This window comes from Varroa destructor, unplaced genomic scaffold, assembly GCF_002443255.2.
Source record: "Varroa destructor unplaced genomic scaffold, Vdes_3.0 BEIS01000004.1, whole genome shotgun sequence".
Taxonomy (NCBI): domain Eukaryota; kingdom Metazoa; phylum Arthropoda; class Arachnida; order Mesostigmata; family Varroidae; genus Varroa; species Varroa destructor.
In genome coordinates, this window is record NW_019211457.1 from 43,935,156 (window position 1) to 43,955,870 (window position 20,715).

At 43.7% G+C, this 20,715-nt stretch overlaps 2 protein-coding genes across 4 annotated transcripts in view; one reads left to right on the forward strand and one right to left on the reverse strand.

The window, feature by feature from the left end:
- The first annotated feature begins 763 nt into the window (after nucleotides 1–763).
- The window catches only part of dome (cytokine receptor domeless), a 61,000-nt gene continuing 41,048 nt past the window's right edge, over nucleotides 764–20,715 (forward strand). The window contains exons 1-2 of one of the 3 annotated variants that reach the window (XM_086986332.1): nucleotides 10,150–11,436; nucleotides 12,927–13,117. Coding sequence is in view for 1 of the 3 variants with exons in the window: in XM_086986331.1 (XP_086842457.1) it covers nucleotides 935–993 (59 nt within the window). In the remaining 2 variants the exon portion in view is untranslated. Of the gene's footprint in view, nucleotides 994–10,149; nucleotides 11,437–12,926; nucleotides 13,118–20,715 lie in introns of those variants that run through there. The other 2 variants (XM_086986331.1, XM_022804033.2) reach the window with 2 other exon arrangements.
- LOC111249760 (putative lipid scramblase CLPTM1) lies at nucleotides 6,208–9,542 on the reverse strand. Its single transcript, XM_022804048.2, has one exon. The coding sequence runs from the start codon at nucleotides 9,073–9,075 to the stop codon at nucleotides 7,036–7,038; it is 2,040 nt and encodes a 679-aa protein (XP_022659783.1). The 5' UTR covers nucleotides 9,076–9,542; the 3' UTR covers nucleotides 6,208–7,035.

A 20,715-nucleotide genomic window follows, 5' to 3' on the forward strand; every position in this document is an offset into this window, starting at 1 on the left:
ATATATATATATATATATATATATATAATAATGGTTCACATAACTATGTGCTTGCACATTACTGCAGTATATTAAGCGAGTGAATAGTATTATCATTGAGGTAGCTATGAATCGTGGGCAAATAGGCCATTGTAAAAAGTGTACTCTCCATGAATTGGTATGGTAGTAGTTGGTTAAGGGTGGAACGTGTAAGGAGAATCTACAATATCTGTAACGGCGCCATCTCACAAATTCTATAAAACGCTTTCCGGTCTATTACCCAGACACTCAATTGTTGGTTATTTACGACAAGTTGCGCTGCTTAGTAAGAGTTGGCACCCGTAACACGCAACATGGGTATTCACGCTAGTTCGAGTTGTATGTTACACAATGAAGGCGCCTTGAGCGCTTTCATATCCATTACAAAATACGATTCCATGACGTATATAAGTACGAATCTCTCATAATAATTGCTAGACGGAAATATCTGAAAGGCGAAATTCGGCAAACTAATTGAATATTCAGAGAATCTAAATTCGTTAATACATCGGTTTAAGCATAGGGTTTCATTCGTCTAAATAAAACTATAATTATATGAAGAAATAATCGTAGTAGTTCAAAGTTGATATGTTTGCATTGCTTAGAAAGAAGCCCGCCGGTCTCAATCGCATATGCTGTACAAGCTGGCAAATAAACTCGTACTTCTACACTGGATGAAGCGAGCGTTTGCTTATCAATGGAATATAGAACCTTAGCAGGAATTTCCACTTTGTGTAGGGTAGAGAGCTTTGTTCGTTAAATAAAACTGTATTCGTGAAACCAAACGACAGACAGTGCTAGGCACGTTAAGTCGCGTGGATAAATTCATACAGAAGACAAAATACATGAAAAGTATTTTGTTTACAAATTGTGTCTATTTTTCTGCTGTACCTATGAACCCCATAACGTGCCTTTGATGGATGTTTCATTAGTGCCCTTTGGATGCTACACTGGAAAAAAACTGCTTTATCAAAGGTACGGGAACGAACAGAACACCTGAGATTTTTCGTTCCGGAACGCGTTTTAAAGTAACTCGCAACATGTTCGATATTTAAACAAAATTGCTCTGAGATTGTTTTTTGTAGGTATTAAACTCACTGCTCACCTCACCTATGTTTAATATCCCTATACTCTTTACTCTTATCAGGAAGAGTGATTTACTATGGGGTAATTAACGTACTGTCCAGTTTTCCGGCGTAAATACGAGCGACAGAAAGCTTATAAACACAGTAATTTCTATTTTATTAGCGTAGTTACATAGTTTCTCTAAATTGCTTTTATAAGGACCCTATCGTAAGGCCCTTTATAAGCTAATGCTGGTCGGTTATACCGAGACTCGTTTCCGATTGGAGAGCTGAGCCAACCATGGAAATCAGTTTTCGAACCCGCGAAACATCGATGAACACAGACATTGTGCGACGGTAAGAGGCAAAAACGAGATACCGCAGTACTCGAGGGCCGTTGTCAATTTGCTCGTCGGACAGTTTCACGTAAGGCCTTCCGTCTTTAAGGGGAACATTGAATGGCAAAAGACCGAGCACCGATAGTGTTCTTTGGTAAGCTTTTAGACCGACGTCATTACGCTACTAACTGGTGCAAATACAGCTAAAGGTCGACGTTTTTATAAAAAGGTAAACCGTAACCCTTCAGTCATCAACGTACGAAAATATAGCGCTAGAAAGATTACGCACCGCATCCGAATCCAGCCTTGTGAACATATGCTGGCGCATGTATGCCGAGAAAGGTCACAAAAAACTTTGGTACAATACTTCCATCATGACGTACTTAAGAGTGACTACAGCCAGCAGTACTACAGTTGTCCGTATTTGCAGCAATTATTGGTATACAACAGTATTCTGGAGCAATTTGGATTGGAGCAATTTCATCAAAACTATCAAATAACTAGCATATTGCTAATGGTACTTTTTGGTTGACATCCCCACTTCCATAAAGCGATAACTGGCTTTTTTCTCAAAGAGCTACAGTGAAAAATAGAGTCTTTCTCTGTGCCGAAAAAATATACGACTGATTTGGCAATATAGGTCCTTTCGCCAGGTTGAGGAAAAAATTCGAGCTTCACTAACATCTCAGTCTTCTGTGTGATCTGTTGTTTGACGCTATCGATATACGAATCTAGAAGATATTCTTACTTATGCACGTACGCGTATCAAGTATTGTGATCATGTATGGATAAAATAGATGGAAACAGATTACGCCGCCGTGCGTATCGTAGAAGACAATGAATACCGCAGAAAGCGGATTTAAAAGGCCTCAGATTCAACCTTCGAGATCATCTTGAAACGATCTCCACAGCACTCCACATGATGCTGCGAGGCCTCTACGTCGATTTGCGAAGTGCAAAAGCGCTTTCGGTTGTCGTAGCTTCATTGAGTGCTACATAAAGCTACTTAACAACACAAGCTTTTAGAACCAGAGATTGCGCCATTTCTACTATACGGCGCAAACTACTATGAGACGAAGTATCTAAAGTGTAAGTAGATAAAACGGAAACAACGTGTGCTATTTCTGTGTTCCATAATTCATATACATTCATAATAAATCCACACGAAACTCTCACCCATACCCACCTTTTCCACACGTTTTTAGGTGAACTGTACACACATTTTCATGTTGACCAGCCTATAGAAATAAACTATATCAGAAACCACTTTCTCTAATCTTTGTCTGCAAAGTTTGCTGGCAATTTCTATATCCGTTCGAAGCTTCCGCAATGGTTCTTCCAGTACAATTTAAGTGAAAGGTTGCTCTGAACATAATCAGATATTGTTGTTTCCATTTTGTATTTGTTAGATCCTCTGTCACAGTAAGGTGTCAATTTTAAAGCACAACAAGTTTGTAGCCGAGGCACGGGAAAGTGTATTGTCGATGCATCTTAGCTTTTCATTGTCTACATTTACATGCCAACCACTATAAAAACAGAACTTTAATGGACCCATAGAAGTTCTTCACAGATGAGTATTACATAATCGATCGGCATGCAGATGAGCGTCGACGAATGGACGTGGCAGAAACTTGTGTAACATGTGATATTAGTGTAAACCGTTTGAGACCGCGAAGTTGTTGTTAAATGCGTTTTTTCCTAACTGTATTGATTGGAATAATTATCGAGTGCTAAAAGTATAATGCGTTTGCCGCCCTAGCAAGCAACTAACTTGCATTACGTCTGCTTGAGGATGCAAAGCACAGATCTATATTCTTATTCATATTGCGTCAGGCTTGACAGCCGACATCTCATCTAACTCGGGTAGGTAGCTGACAACCGCTATACAATCGTCAAATGTTTGTCCATCATCATGGTTACATCGCACTGTAAGACACAAGATCCGTATTGATGCGATTGGAGAGTTCATTTATCTCTAAAAAACTGTTACAAAATATATAACAACTATTTGGGTAATAATTCAAGTGCTTTTTTTACGCAATCGGGCTCTCTACATCTACTACTACGAAGGCTACATCAAAGCTATAGTGTTCAACTGCGTAATGGGTCATGCATGGAAGGTATTGCACGGGACTATAATTAGTTCAAAATAGCAGGCTTTTCGTCTATGATGTTTTTCTGAAGAAGCACTGTAGGAATACTATTATCATTACTGCTGCTACTATACAACTCTCTTATTTTTATCATAAATAGCTATATCTATACACCATAAGACTTAATCGGACTTATATATCAGCCAATGACATTTAATATACGCAGTCAAAGTGATCCCACCTCTATAAAGTTTTACGTCCGGTATCACCCTTAGGCATAATTCCATCAGACAGACAGATGACCGGCCGGCTCCCAGCACGAAATGAACCGTGTAGATACACGGGGTCTGGATTTGAACCCAGGTCAAAACCTATATCTAAAATTAGCAGGCAATAAAAATGCAACATTGAAACATAACTGGTATGTTTTGTCTTGAATCAAATGTGCCCACCATATCTACTATGCTCTCGGCTACAGAAGTTAACAAAAAAATGCAATATAATTAAGTTCTTCTACATCTTTTTCTTTTGTGAATTAATTACTCCTTACTTTATTTACAATTTAAATTTAGAGCTTAACCAAGCACCTTTTTTAGCAAATGAAATCTAGCACGTATCATAATTATAAAGCAGAATCTCTGATCAACGCTTAGCGTGGGTAAAATCATCCGGATGTATGGCTCGATAAACGTTCCGTTCCCAATCAATTTCAAAATTAATTAAACAACGCCAACTTCCGTACCGCATCTTGTTGGTGTTCCGATTCCAAACGCAATTGAGAATCATCTGGTGCATGGATTAATGACCCAGAAGTTATAAAAACTATTTGAAGACTGCGCTTGAATATATCATCGGTAACAGAGGGACGTAGAAGATCTGTGCATTATCATACGCAAAATATTCAAATGTTTTCGATTTGCGCTCAGCAGTGGTTATCCAAGCTGATCTATTCTAATAGAAATCTATTTGTGCAAATAGATGGTCATTCCTTTCGCCAGTTACCGATAATAGACCTTTTATGCAAAGCTACCACGCATTTGTAGTGCAGCTTTTTGTCAGCTGGCATGGGCATCGCTTAGGTGCAAGCCAGCATCACTTAGTAGTTAAAAGGCAGCGCCAGAATGGAACAAAATTTCGCACTAGCTTCCTCACACATTCGACATATACTAGCCAAAAATGAGCACAACAATTAGTTCGTTTTTTATATTAAACACCATATAGTATCTGTTTATTCAAAAACAAATCGATACGTATTGCCACATGTATATTGAGAAAACATACTTCAGCCCGATCTACACCCACGCATACACACAGATATAACCCTACAATGGTCATTGACATTATCACATCGTATTGTTTTTGTTTATGCAGTACAGTACTGTTTGGTCATGAAACGATTCTTCTCATTTCTTCCGTTCGTTTAGTCTTTGTTTTCAAACGCCCAGTTTTCACCTCTGCAGCAAATCCAATTTTCGATTATATTCCTCGCGCTATTCCTATCGCACATAGACGTTAAATAGAAACGGGACACTCTAGAACATGCGAAAATCTTCGGCGGACCGCGCTAGGCGTTTTACTGAAGGATATCCCATGCTATGTGTCTACGTACCCACCATAGTTGCTGATAAATGCACTAAAATTTGAAACTGCCCGTCGGTCACCAACTATTACTCCACTACTAGTTATAACTAATCAGTGGGCCCGTAGCGCCTTTCCCGTTCTTCGCTTCTTGCTCAAGAAGACCAACGCCAAGCTATTCAATTGTACACTGGCTACCTTAGATGCAAATAGGCTGGAAGGGTGTGTGTACGTTTATCTGATCAAGGACACATGTACTACCGTTTGAACGTCTCACTGCAACAAGCAACCGAACTCATACTGCCTATCAACAAATAAACCTATGCTCTCACTGCGGTATCGAGCTACAGCCAATACTTCATGGTTCGCGACAGTCTAGCAGCTGTGTCGCTGCCGTACCATGCATGAACCTATCTCGTATTTTTTTTTTTTACTTCTACGCATAGTAGCTAGTTTTTCGAGAAAAACAAAGTGATTCGCCTGACTGGTCTGACTTCGCGAGGCGACGATGAATAGCGCGCAACTTGTGTAATTGTTCAGATTGTGTCCATTTATAACACCGCGTGCGATAAGTGAAGACTAACACACGATAAAGGGTTAATGAACGTATGATATTCCGACCTGAAATTTGAAGACACATTGAAGTATCACTTGTCGATTGCGATTTTCAGTAAACTGAATACCGTTATCATAATCGGTTATAAAATCGGATACGGTAATAACCATTATGTGGAGCAAGTTCAACTCACAAGTGCAAACAGGCGCATTAAGTTAAAATAATAATGCAATTATCATAGTTTATATTTACTTAGCATATTGCTATCATCATGACTATTATAAAGCACTGTCTTAACTCGACCCCCGCTAAAAAGTGCTATTTATATACTGCTAGTTTCTCTATCATCCATGATATTTTTACTGTTCGAACAGTTCCAGCTAGTCTATCTGCAAGTACTATAAATCAGAAACCTTAAGCAATTTCTTGATTCGACAATAAAATATATATTTTTTGGGTAGAACTGATATTTTTTGCGCCGACGATATATCAATTATACAAGCTAGCATTCGAAGTCTATGTTACCACTTTAACTATCAGATATTGTAGAGCTGGTCAAATGATTCAATAAAAATTTTGTTATTTATTTTCTGGCTCTTTGCGGCTCTTTTAAATTTTTTTTGCAATGTATAATCTCCTACACGCACCTTTCTTATTTTTAGTATAATAGTTAGAAACAACGCTGTACAACTTTTCGTAGATGCAGCTTCTGTCAGGTTGCATGCACATCTCAGCGTTCTTAACCAATATTGTTAATCTCATTATATTCTTAATATGGCTATTACACCGTCATCGTATAAGAAACTTATTGGACGCGAGACACATCTACTAAATCTAGTAGGCACACTTTTAACAGCTATCGTGTCTTTGGTATCACTCCCATCATTTTAATAAGGTTATAATGTATAATTGGTAATTATATTCCTCCTCAACAAATCCAGCTTTTTACTCCAAACACTTCATGAATTACTTGCTATTTATACCCTTTATTCTTGTTCACTTAGGACATTTTGTCCTAAAGTACTCCGTATACCTATTTTCCTGCCGATGCTCGACGTTTTAGCTCGCCTTCCACTGCAATTGCCTCAGCACGCAAAAATCTTCACGAATCTCACCCTTCGGTTTCTTTTCTAAAGCCGAAAAATAAATCTCCGGAAAGCTGATCAAGGAAGAAAATGACAGAGAATGCTAGAACGACTGAAGAAACAAATGACAGAGAATGCTAGAACGACTGAAGAAACAATCTACCATAATTCGAACTCTGTGGATCATTTTTTAGCGAGATGTTTTTACACTTTTCTTGAGAAGCTTTGTCTTCAGTTAGTTCTTTGTTATTTTATAACAGTATTTTTATGCTTAGTGAATCATCTGGGTGCATTACGCAAGGACTAGTCCTGTTTAGGTCGACTTTTGGACGCTGAACTCGATGTTGATGTGGGTACTGCTGCTTTACTGCTGTTGGCTTCTCCTGATACAGTTTGTGCAGATTCCGTTGTGTCCTGCTGTATAATAGCACCTTTCTGTCTCTTTTGCTCATCTTCGGCGCTGGTTCCAAATTCGTTGATGCGCCTCGGATCCACCCGGTAAATCCATCGCTGGTACAGATAAATCAGAAATACGATGTCGTCACGGAAACAACCGATTCTGTACATCATTGGCATCTTGATGACGAACGCGAAAATGTCATCAATGAACGTGTTGAGGAATTTATAACTCAGCATACGCCAGGGCAGGTGCGCTACCGACTTGAGCTTGTAATTAATGAATAGCTGTGGTGTCATCATGATAAAGCCGAACGTCAACAAAAACCCATACACCATCGAAACGATAAACGAATACCAACCCTTGTGCTCATGGTACATAAGTGAATACCCGCAGTAGCCGACAATTAAAGGGAACAGTGCAACACCGAGGTATTTGAAGGCCATTTCGTCATATTCTTTGGTGGACGATTCCACATAGGTTCCCTTGTCTTCAAAGTGAATTTTGAGTGGCAAGAGACCAAACACGGATCGTGTTTCGCGATCGATTCTGATGTTAACCACCTTTTTGACTTTCCAACACTCAATGCACATGCCAGCAAAGACGGAGAACTTCACAACGGGATTTGTGTCGTTATCAAGAATGTACAGTAATACAATTAGAGATTGGAAGACATTGAAGAATACCGATCGAACCGACAATCCCTCGAGAGATTTACGTTCTTTCCAGAACTGAATATCGTTCTTGAATGCTAGGAATTCAAATACGGAATGCACTAGGCTGACGACCACAGTCATGCCCAGTAGATACGGATTCGTATCAAGTAGAGCCTCCTTAAGGGCGTCCTGGTCTTCTGTAGCCTCGTCTGTCCCGACCATCATCCAGGACACCATAGATTTACGCATCGACTGAGCCACATACAGCTGCCATTTGAACAGAGTCATCGGTTGAAATGTAAAAAAGACTGGCAGGGTTTGCGTCGTTTCGTTGATTGGGTAGTAATCCTTATTGAGATTCCAATAGTCGTTGAGGTATAGGATGGGATAATACTTATTTTCATGCGGATCAAACTCAACATACTCGTCGAGAGGTTTCGGCACTTTGCCCTGTACCCAGGCAGTGTGGTCATCGACAATGTTAATTGTTAGATTTGGATGCCACATGGACAAAATCTCAAAGGTCGTCAATTCGGCTTTCTGTTGATCCTCGACCGATTGCTCAGTCTCACCAGTAAGCAGGTTATGGGTCCTTTTGTACACTTTTTTCTTGAATTTGTTCAGTTGTCTCGACCGATGAATTACTTGTTCCTGGAGAAAGTTCGGCTGGCTTGGATCAGGACTTTTTCCGGATAGCACTGTGTACACATGAAAAAAGATCGTGCCGTTATTGATCATCTTATCGGTCGGTTTAAATGAGCCATTAAAATAGAACAGCCCATCAAAGTTCGGCCCTGAACTCCAGTCTCCATAGACAAGGTTTTCCTGTTTCCACAGCAATGCATTAGGATTTTTAAAGTGTAGGTTGCTATGTTCGTCGTCTGAGACATACACGTAGAGGTCGAAAGGCGTTCCATTGCTCCAGATATTCGAGCTGGCCTGCATCGCTACCGTGGGCACAGAGCCACCGCCGCTAGCCGTGCCATTTTGCGTGGTAGCTGGCGTTCGCTTGAAGTACGAGCTGACCAAGTAGATGATCAGTGCGCGCATTAGAAGGCCCTTGAGCACCGAACCTATCGTTGTACCCTGCTGCTGTGGTTGCAGTTGTTGCTGCTGGTCGTCGCCACCTCCACCGTCGGCAGTCGCCTCATTACCCGCAACGCCACCTTGAGCATCATTAGTCAGCACCATCTGCCCGGCAGGGGCTTGTTCCCCTTGTCCCGCAGACTGCCGTGCCCCACTGCCGTTGGCCGGAGATGAGGGCTCGAGTGCCCGTACTCCTTCTGCCATATCAGCAATCTATCAATGCTAACGCGTTGCACCTCACTATTACGAGATAGAAAACAGGTTCAGTTGGTACCTTTTCACTCCGTGCTTTCTCACTGCTATCGCTACCAGTGTCGCCCGAATTCAGTTTCAGAGGTCCCGTGACGACCAGCTCGTATTTACAACCAGCACGTACGAGCCGCTGGGGTGGGCCACGAGAGACTTGCAGTGTAACTGCTCGCTTGCGGTAGTCAGTCACTTGGAGTTGTTTGTCACATCGGCAACACGTATAGCTGCCGACAACACTAACAGCACGGGCCTCGCCGTGCGTTTCTGCTCAGTCAAATTATTTCCTGATTATTATTATTATATTGCTATCATCTATTATTATACTGAGTGGCTGACGTTTGCAGCAGAAAGTATTTGCTACACCACTCCTACTACTCACACAGCTCCCTCATCCTGGCTGCTAATAGTACCAGCTATCTCCATGGAGACGTCGACCGCCGGCTCTCTCTTCGAACATCAGCAGGTACGAGACGGTAACTCGAAATCGCGCGCCTGCTTAAAGCTGCGTGCTGTTTTGCGAGTGCCTGCGCATATTCAGCGGCGCTCTGCCAGTGGTCGCTTGTATTCAAATAAAAAGTAATCTTTGACTTTGTCTTAATTTGTAGGATTAGCGGTTCAAAACTACAATGCCAAATAGTTTACGATGATTAACAATTAGGCGCTACTTATTGAGTGTCAGATTCACGATAAGTGCGCAATTCCTATTGCAATATCGTCGTATTGACATATCAACCCGTATATGCCCGAGTACCGTGCGTTATGTCGGCATTGGCCGCGTCAGCTGCAAACCCAAAGGCCAAACATCGTCGCGTCCAGTAGTTAGGATACGACGCGGCGCCACCGTTGCCACCATTAAATCTACTAAACCCATCAAAGGCGCGAACAGCTGACCGACTTTTCGATGTTCCGCTCCGTCCCTTCATGTACTGTATCGTATTTACACTAGTGACGTCATCGACCTCGCACTCACGCCACCAGCGCCGCCTGGTGCTGCTCACGCACAACTCGCGGTGGAGGGACGAGTACCGAGAATCGAGTCATTTGAAAGATGGCGGTCCGCAGCGTCGGAGCCCAGTACACTGCATTGTGAGAGCAGCAACGAGCCGAAGGAGGGAGCACCACAGCACTGCAAGAAACCAACAAAACACAGCCGCATAGCGAGCGAACCTGCACCGTCGTTACTCTGATAGAGGAGTTGCCTTGGGTGGCTGACAAAAGAAGACACTAGTGACAAAAAAAACTCTCTAGGTGCAGCTTTGAGGCTACCAGACGGTGGAAATAAATAAACAGGGAGACAGTGACAGAGTGATCCGTTTGCCGCATTGTTGTCGTCGTAGCCGTAACTAGAAAAATTTCATTTTTGTTTCTCTCACGAGAAAGAAGTCAGTCTCTTTCCAACAGGCTGCTGCTGCTGTTACTTCTTTTCTACCAACCTGTCTGAGTGACTGACCGAGTGCTTGGCAGAAAACAGCAAAAAGGCGCACGCACTTTTCTGCCAGCAGCATCACGGTGATAGTGTGCGTGTGCATTTATTTATATGTCTGTTTGTGATAACGGCCCGGTCTTTATTGTTCCTTTTCCCTGGTGGTTTCGTATCATCCCTGTCTGAAGATTGACGTTTTCAACCGAGTAATGATGGCATGTGCAAATACATGGCAACAATCATTGCATCACTGAATAGATTGCATTTTGCTTTATTGTCAGCGGATAGAGCCGTTCGTTGAGAGCTCGGTCTGGTGCTGATAGTGTCAATGTCATGTTGTTTTCGTCCGCTGTCCGGTGAAAATCACGACAAATACCCGTTTTTAAATTGCAGTTTGCAGTGTTAACGAGTAGGTGGTGGGGCAAAAAGCCTACAGCACAAAATAGATCAACCGGTCGTTCTCGAGTCGCCCAGAATCGCTTCGATGTTCTACTCACCTGGGCAGCTGACGGTTCAGTTTATGAATGATACTATATTACTAATCAACTTCAATGATGTGTAAAGTGCGTGAAACTGTATTGCTATTTTTCGAGGTTGCACTGAACTGAACTAGGCAGCAGGTTCTTCAGGCAATCGGTCAGCGAGGGAAGCGAGCAGCACTTCTCCGACCGTGTCCGTGGGCACGGGTTATAGCAGCCAAGTGTTAACGTATTGTGCCTGTGGTTGTGCTCCTATCATTTCGTCTCGACGTATTTTACGACAGCCGCCGGTGGCCATTGTGTACATGCGGTGGCGACGACGACGGCGACGATTGTTTTTACGTACTTCGATTACAGATAAACTATTGTGGCGTCTTCATTTTTGCCTTCATCTACATCTACGTCTTCACATGTGTAAGTACTAGATTAGGATAGGTATGACGTGAAAGAAAACAGCGAGCAAGGACTGTAAACGTGTGCATGTAAACACAAATGGCACGCGGCAACGAAAATAACAACAGAATACAAAGGCAATTCGGGAAATTATCATAGTTATTGATTGTGTCACACTTATTGCCCAGACGAAAGACAAAGTTAACGCATGCAATCGAACAGTAACGACCGTGAGGAAATTATTAGCTCAAAAAGCATTTTTATGTCTTTCATTAACTATGTTTATGCACATGCATAATAGTCCATACAGATGAACAAACAGACGAAGAGACAGATGGATCCGTGATTATCGAAGGGAAGATGCCGATTTTTTTTTTTATCGGATACGACAGAATTAAAAGCTGTAACGACAGTTTGCACCAAATCTTGATCTACTTGCCGTATCGTCAACAACAGCAATTTTTATTGCGTGCTTTAGATATGCCGTTTCGCTTATAATTCGCACTAGTAGTATCTATTGCGTCAAATATGATAACTAGTGGTTCAGTATAAAGACTTTTCTGCTTTGGCTTACGAGCCTGTTGTGTTCGTTGTATTTATGGCAATTACGTATAGAGAGGTTCTGTTGACTGCTATTGCTTTAACCATTTACTCGCTTACGGGATCACCTATTCAATTCGCCGCTGAGCTGGCTGAAGTTGTAGTCATTGGAGTTGTTGTCTCCTCCTGGCGATGGCAAACACACAACATAGTGTACAGCAGGCGTGCGCGGTTCGCGTGCTTGGCGGGCTTAGCCATCACGGCACCGAGGTCGAGTAGACAAGCAAGTATTTCAGTTAGAAATAAGATGCAAATGAAGGGTTTAGAGCTGAGCGCTCTTTGAGGTGTTGTTCTTTTAGCTGGTTCTGTATGTTGGTTGGTGGTTGTGGCAGTGATAGGTATTTTGAGGATGGGAAACCGGCCAGAAATAGGTCGAAGGCTACTACAACTGCCAGCAAGAAATAAGCACGTTGGCCGAATCCGTACGGCCAAAGAGCTCACATCATGACAACAACGTTTCTACAACTACCTTTATACCAATTGCTGTTGTTACTAGACTGTATGATAGAAAACTTACTTCATGCATGCTGCTGCATGCACTCGACAGATACAATATATTTTGCCTATAGCTGACCGCTGTTGCCGCAGGGCAGCAGGTTGATACACGCAAGCCCCTCGCGTATGTACAAATATATTATGGAGCTTACTTGGAAAGCGCCTGCCATATTCTTGGACGGTACGTTTCCCTCGGTGCCTTAGACGTAGGGCAAACCGAGCAGACCCACTCTAGCAGAGTAAGGAGAAGCCGGGCGGGCAAGCAGATCGTCATCGAGCGCAAAATTTAACCTGCTTACAGCCCCATTGTTGTATTGGACTACCTAGTTATTACTAACCTACTAGTCTATATTTGTACATTCAACTCTTGGCGTAGTCAGGCCGTTGGACTTACGACCTTTCGATTTTCGTTGCAGCTGGTCCGATGGCTGTGCTCACGCAAGTCTCAGGGATGCGAGTTAATTGACAACCGTGGCCACTTGAAACATAGAACTGCGAGAGCCATGGACTACCAGTAATAATAATGCTGATGATAATTAGATCGTAGCGCGCGTAAATCCGCTGAACAATAAGACGGAGGATTTTGCGAAAGAGGAAATGGGTCATGGTCTGTGCTATACGGTCAAGTACATTTGATACTATATGTATATATATTGCCTATGAATCATTGTATTAAGTTGGAATCACGACCATTGCGACATTCGGCCGGTGGGGTAACAACCTCCGTTCTCTTTATACCTTTGCACCTTTTAACTCGAAGCCAGATTTACTAGCATAGCCCAGTCAAGCGAACCCTCAGCCTTGTGTCGATCGTTGTTTCCTTTTTAACGGCAGCAATGAATCTTCCTGTCGTCCTGCTGCAACCATGCTTATGCATGATATGAGGCAGTTCTATACACAAGTATCGCCATGGCTTTTCGACATCTATGCATATATAATAAAAATCAGGTCATTGAGAGTTGCGGGCCGATTATTCGATGTTCACATTTTCTTCCTGTCTTCTGGTTGCCCCTTACAATCATTCTTTGCCAAGAGATAATAATGTTGTTTCTGGTATAATAATACACTCGCGATAACGTGGGAGCCGACTGCCGATCGCTGTCGGCATGCAGCCCTTGGCGTCCGTGCTAGTCGGTTGTAGCCTCCGTTGAAAAAAACTCTACGCTGCCGATATCGTCTGCTTTAGAGGAGAGTGTCGTCGAACAAACAGCTACAACAAAGAACATCAGCAATGGGTCATGGGAGCAATGCGTTTTAAGGGAGACCATCCATATTGGCTCGATGTTTGATAATAGGGTGAAAGGAAATGGCTGCATTCTATGAGCTAAATTCATGAGAGCCGTTCTCAACTGCTAGCTTGGTTGAGTCGATCGAGAAAGGGAGAATAGAAGACTCTAACCTGGGGGCCACTGTTTATGCTACCGGTTATCCTGCAATGAGCGACCGCCAAAAATTCAAATCAGCCAAAAATCATTGCTCTGAAATTCTGTACGAGATCTGTATTGTGCTTGACGTTGTTACGGACTTCCGCGTGCTAGACGGATCTTTGAATATTTGCGTGTTTTGCACGGACAGTAAATGACCGTACAGAAATAGCAGACGACTACTCTGTAAATACGTAGTGCGTCTTTCGATTGTCCATTAAGTTTACATGATTTCTGATTCGTTTGAACAAACTACGAAGATGACACCTTATTCATATGTTGATCAGATTTATTCGTCGGGTTAGGCTGTCGGACCGGGCTCAATTTTCGGGTTGTTGTGAAAGGTTATTTAATCGGAAACAATAAGCATGCATTCGGGCGTCGTTTTTGACCAGCGGCGGCGGCGTATAGTCACCTGCCAGATGATAAGCGCTACCAATGATTTTCAAAACTTATTATCGAGCTATATTGAGCCTTTAACAGAATACACAATTCACGCACCAAATACTGTTTTTGCAATTTGACGATTTCCACAGCAGAAGGCGTCGAGTGCGTAAGTTAGAATCACGGTAGGACAGTAAAATAGAATGAAAGTATAATTCAGTCCCCTTCCTTGCTAACTAGAAGCTACGCATTAACAAGCCAATAGGCTGATGCTTTATCACCTTTAGCAAACTGAAGTTTAAACTTAAGTTTGATATATATATACGGTGGCAGTACTTTAAACATTCCTTTCTATTCTGTTTTCTTTACACGCATTTAATACTGCAGGCATTTTTCTAACACTATGCGAACTAAGTCCACAACTAGAAAGTACTACCATAGCAGTAGTATCCGAAAAAGGATATGGTCTCAATTACGCCCGTATACCTCATATACATCCAGCCAGTCGTTTTTTCGTAAACAGTTTTCAACATTTTTGTTGGCTTGCCGTACTACTCTTGGGCTCTATATTCATCTTTCCAACAAAACCGCCCCCTAATAGTCTAGTTAGTCATGTAAGTGGCACCAGAAGCCCCCAACACTTCAGCCGTGAGGTTAGCCCGATGTTTTTCCCAGGCGATCGGCTTGTGTGTATCGGCGACAGCAGCGTGGGAGGCAAGTAGCCAGACAGGTAGCCGACTTGAAAAACAACTCATCACCACCGAGATGGTGCAGGTTCTATTTATGCGCGTTGTGTTGAGTCGACTGCAGCTTTTCGTCGTTTTTCTCTCTTCTCGTAGGGGTGTACGTGTATGGCCTCGAGTGCTTCGTCTTCGTGAAGACGATCACTTTTACTACATAGACGAGGCGAATGCACAACGAAGCCCACTGCCTGGCTGTTAGCTTGCTCGTAGTCGGGGCAGTCTACAGGAGCCAGGGCCGAATGCTCGAACGGGCGAGCAGGCGGTGTATGCGCGTTTGTGAAATTTATGTGGGGTGATGACGGTGCTGGTGATGGCAGTCGTGCAGAAGTGCCGCATGCTAGAGCTCCATGAGCTAGCATTAGCTGGCAGGGAGCCTCTAGCCTTCTCAGTTCTTCGAGTCTTGTCGCGATTCTGCGGGGCCAAATGATGCTGGTGATGACGTCAAGAAGGTGATGCAGCCTGCCGGCTTGCCTGAGTGGTGAAAAAATGGGTCGAATGTACGCGGAATCTATTCTCCTACCGATGCTACTGCTCCAAGGGATACTAAAATAACTCTGGTTGTTATCAAGGCAAGAAGATGGCTCGCCTGCTCGATTTAAGTTAGCTTAGCTTAACTTTTGGTTATAGTCGCTGCACTGGTGTTTTCCCCGCTCTCTTCAACGTTCTGCTCTTTTTTGTCCGGTTCATTTACTTGTCTCGTCCTTATTGCTTGATAGACTGCTTCTACACCGTGGGTACTGACATTTAGTTCTGCCGTGGCAGCTTGTTGCTATTCGAAAAACAGACCAGCTGTCGCTGCTTCTGCGTCTATCGATTTGCTTCTGCACCCCGGTCAAATATACACATATATATATATATATATATATATACAGTAACGCATTCCTCTGTAAAACAGTAATATAGATCTTTTCTGATCTGCCTTAACTCTCCTGCGTGTTCGCCTATGCACATAACAATTTTCAACAGAAAAGACCTGGCTCGACAAGAAACAGAGCCTGTCGCGTTTGTTGTGGCATTTTGTTCAACGATTGTCGATTTGGAACGAAGGGCCTGTATGGTTTGCGCATGAGGAGGAACCGCGAAGGGACCACGCCATGGTTGATAGCGTGCCCGTGCCTCGCACTGCATTTTATATGGGAGTAATCGACGCTACCCTCACGCGTTGAGGGGATTCCATGAACAAAGAAGCAGTAACGTAGCTGAGACTGATAGCCTCGAACGAAGACGAAAGCGAAAATTACCGAGGAAAACTGACAATTCTTCTTGAGGCACCATGCGTTCCCCACTCTCCTTCTGCATTTCAGTATCATCATATGATTATGTGCTGTACTCATGTATAGTTAAAGGGGTGGAAATATGGCTGCGTAGTGACGATGTCGTCACCGCAATAGTGGGCGCAGTGCATAAGCTTTCTGGGCTTTAGGAGATCCATGAATGATGCTACTAAGTAAGCAGACTTTATCTACATCATGTAGCATATGCGTGTGATCACGTGTAGTAGGCTTGTCGTTTCATGTCGTTCTTCGACAAAAAACGACAAGTTATTATCATTCTGTGCCTATATAGGAACTATATGACGAAAATGCATGATAACAGTAGCTATGCATCGTAGTTATCAGATTATACGCGCGATTTTGACTTCTACAAATATTACGTCTGCTGCTATTCACTCAGATCAAGACATCTCTATAGGTAAGAAAATAAACTTGATACAATGGATCGCCTCGTCCAGCAGGGGACTGGGGTGACATATCCCTTAATTGCATTTCTCGTAACTTAAATAATAAGCAGGCTAGATAACTAAGTACTGATACGCGACGTTCGCTTGTTAGCCTCTGCTAGAAGAAGTTAGTAGGAGGTGTCGCTCGTTTTAAAAGTGAAATGTCATAACCTACCACGACATGTTAAGAGGAACGGGCAGAGAGGAGGAAAGAGGGGCTATAGAAAAACCATCGATGTACTTGCTGGACATTGCGCATACGAGACCTGAGACCGTCGTAGCAACCGTTGAAGGTCAGTTTAGGCTAAAGTATTTTGTAAGGTATTTCACCGATATAATATATTTTTGTGTCGATTAAATACCTAAATAAATAAAAATATATAAGCGTGATATTTGTTTCTACTGATATGATATATGACGTAAGGTCGGAGCCGGTAGCTGGTCTAGCAGACCCAACCGAATGCAACAGTCAACGAAAACGGTATCCAAAGGCAGAGCAGCCGCGATCCAGTCGTGGACCCACCAACATTAGCAGTTACAGACATAGGAAAAACACCACAAAAAGGGGCCAACATAGTAATATCTAAGAGACCGGTAATATCACTCTTATGTTTTCTTTAACAAGACTACATGCAGCGAAGGACTAGCCCTATTTCGTAAACATGATTTGAAAACACACGCCATTTCGGTTCAAACGAAGGAAGCGAACACGATACACATACAAATAAATCCGAATGTTACTCCTGCCGTCATTTTCATTTTACTTGATCTTATTACCACATATATTATTATTATTATCATCGTGCTGCAGAAGTTCGTGCTGCTATGCCCGCCATCAACAGCGACGTTATCAGTGCGAACTGCTCTCTGACCAGCAACAGAAGCAGCAGGATTACCGACGTGAGTAGGCGCTTTACACGATCCCGTATCTGTTCCTGTCGAGCGTTACCCCACATCGGTAATGCTTGTTGCCGGACAGCGATCGGCGACTGGCCTTTGCGGACGCTAGCAATAGCAATGGCTGGTACAAGTACGGAATCCGGTAGTCAGATGCGGCTATTTGTCTCCGACCATGTCTCCAACAACGTGCTACTGTCTGTCTGTCTGCTATTCGCATGTCCGCCCGTTCATTAGGTGACTGTTGGCTGATGCGATACTCCTGTTCGGCGACATCGACGGCGTCGTTATTAGAAATTGGTCGCGTAGATGCATCTAGCTGCTGCTGCTGCCGCCGCTGGCTACCGAGTGGCAACTAGCAAGACAAGACGGTCTTCTTATAGCCGTATGGACTGTATATTGACGGCAATAAGGGCGAGTGTGGGTAGGTGGATAATGGTAGTGAGGCAAGCGGAGGTATCGCACGATCGGTAGTCTCGTCGCTGCTGCCGGCGCTCTCGCGCTTATACTTTCTGCCTTCGGTAGTTGCACCGATTGCCTAGCAGTTATAAGTGCAGCTATCGCTATCGGCATATAGACAGCATATGGGGTAGACAGCAGCTGGTGTGGCAGCGGGCGGTGATGACGCGGGCTGGAGCGCGAGTGACTTTTCTCTCGGTATTTCTTGGTGTCTTATCCTTGTATACATGCATACAAGCGCAGCCAGGAAGAACTACAGAGACACGCAAACGCTTAAGCGCGCGCGGCAGCTGAGGGGCTGGTAGTGTGGCACTCGTCAGAAACCCAACATTCCTCAGCATATGGAGAGGAGAGATCAGGGAGCGACCGATGTCCCTCTTCACTCTGCTAGGCGCTATGAGCTGTCTATGCTACTATGGCTTTCCCAGTGTCAACTAACTGTTACTTGTCGGTAAGCTGGGTATACTTTTGTATAAGGTAATGGCTAACTGACAGCGGTGATGTTGATAATGATTCCATCGAATCACGAACGCCGTGGAGCGATTGTTCCATTTGATCCGTCGCACTCCTTCCCTTTCAATCTCAACTTCCTGACGATCCATCCCTTAATGTGATCGCCAGCTACGCTTCAATGCTTTCTTACCTCACAACAGGAAATGCTTTTGTCCGTCGGTACTGATACGAACGCTGCCTATGGCCACTATTAGCGTTGCTGAAACTCGCAACAACGTAAAACTAGTAGGCTTATATGGGCATCTGCGGAAAAGGTGCATGAGGGGAGGGGGACAAGAAATTCGAGAGAGGTGGCGATATAGGCGCCTACCAAAGAGCAGGTGCTCGCAGCGACTTAAGCCAGTTGTTCGTGGCTAACATTCCTTCGTAATCCAGATCTGATATCGAAGCGACGATCAACGAGTAGCAAACTGAATTTTGATGTCTGAGTGGTATTTGGTTATGCAGTTAGTGTTATAATATTAACAAACTATCTTTCGAGGTTGACGCTTGCTGTGGCTGGTAAAAGTTTACTTATTATTAAGGAAATTGCCGTTATCGCGAAAAATAGTAGCAGCAAAAACGTCACGAAATTACAATAATCACGATCGTTGGTATCACCGAGTGCCATACAACTGATGCTGACGGTGGTACCATCCCTCTCCACGTCTGCAGTAGCTTCGTCGATATGAAAAGAATGTTAGGAACACATTTGGAACCAGGTGGTAGTTTTGTGCGTGGCAGGGATGACTGCCTTGCCTGTCGGTAGATCAGTCGATTTGTGACGGCGATTGCCATCAGCTATTAATTGGAACCACGTTATCAGACTGCTCACATTAGAAGAAGATAAAGGAGACAGGCAGATAGAAAACTCCAGCGCAGTTTGCCTGCCTTTCTGCAATCATACCCCGTGGTAGTGGTGTCGGGGGGGGGGGGGGGGGGGGGCTGCACATGTGGACGAACATATGCCCGTGGCTTAGTTCATAGCAGCTAGCAAGCAATTAATACCGCCACAGCCTGACGGTTGCCGGGACTACCTGTCGAAATGGCAGTGACGGTTTAAATAGGTTTGCGTCTGACATATAGCGGTAGGGTACAGCATGAATATTGTATTGAATATATATACCTTAGTGGTTAACCTATTTGGCTAGACGGCGTCTTGGTTATTGATCCTTTAACGGAGGTACATTAGAGAAGTACATGCGTATTAAGGGCTTCGTTGCAACGGATCTAACTACGGCGTGTGCTACTCCCTATTGCTCCTTCCGCTGCGGCTGGCGAGTCGGGGATACAAATCGAGTAGCAATGTCAGGCCATATCGGCTTGCCTGCGCTGCTTCCCTGTCTCGATCTCGCCTCTTTTTGTGTTTTCAGTAGAATCGAAATGCTGCCTGTAAGTTCCTGCGTGCTAGTCTTAAGACAGGTGGGTATGGCTGGTGAAGACGGGTCGAGAAGCCACAGTTGCTGGTGCCTTGTGAGCAATGCGTTAACCGACGAAGACAGCTGTCAGGAAATTGACAAGGAAATGGCATCGGTCCTTCGGGAGTCACCAGGGGGTCTCCTCTTGATCGGTCCCTCAAGACGGTATTGTGACGGGTGATGAGGCGAAGGGTAATGGGCATACAATGAAACGGCTGTAATGTCGGTAAATTAGCGGATTCATTTCCCTTGTCTACAGCTTACCACTTATTTTACCTGGCAGGTGGTATGCTAGGTTTTTTGCTTGCTTACAATTATATGGATTTTTAGTTTAGTCTCACACAAATGTAGGCAGTGCGTTTATGCGGAACTCCTATCGCTGGCTACCTCCAGGTGACGAGGTACAAGCTGAGAAAAAAGATGGAAACGATTCTGCGATTTGTTGTTTTTGTTCGTATTTTTAACCACTTCGTTTGATTTGCGTTCTGGCTATATCCGTACGCACAGATCGTGTACGGGTCAATCGGTTTGCTCAAGAACTACGCATATGCCCAGTTAGGCTCCAGCTTGACTCGAACCAGAGGTGCCAGCGCTTTTATTTTCGGAGATAGCTAGCGAAGAAGTGGTGAGCGTCGGTTTCTGTCTGTTTCTGTTTTTCTACCTGTTTT

What these genes read in the sequence shown, in the direction of transcription:
- LOC111249760 (XM_022804048.2), bottom strand. Translation starts at nt 9,075, where the DNA reads ATGGCAGAAGGAGTACGGGCACTCGAGCCCTCATCTCCGGCCAACGGC.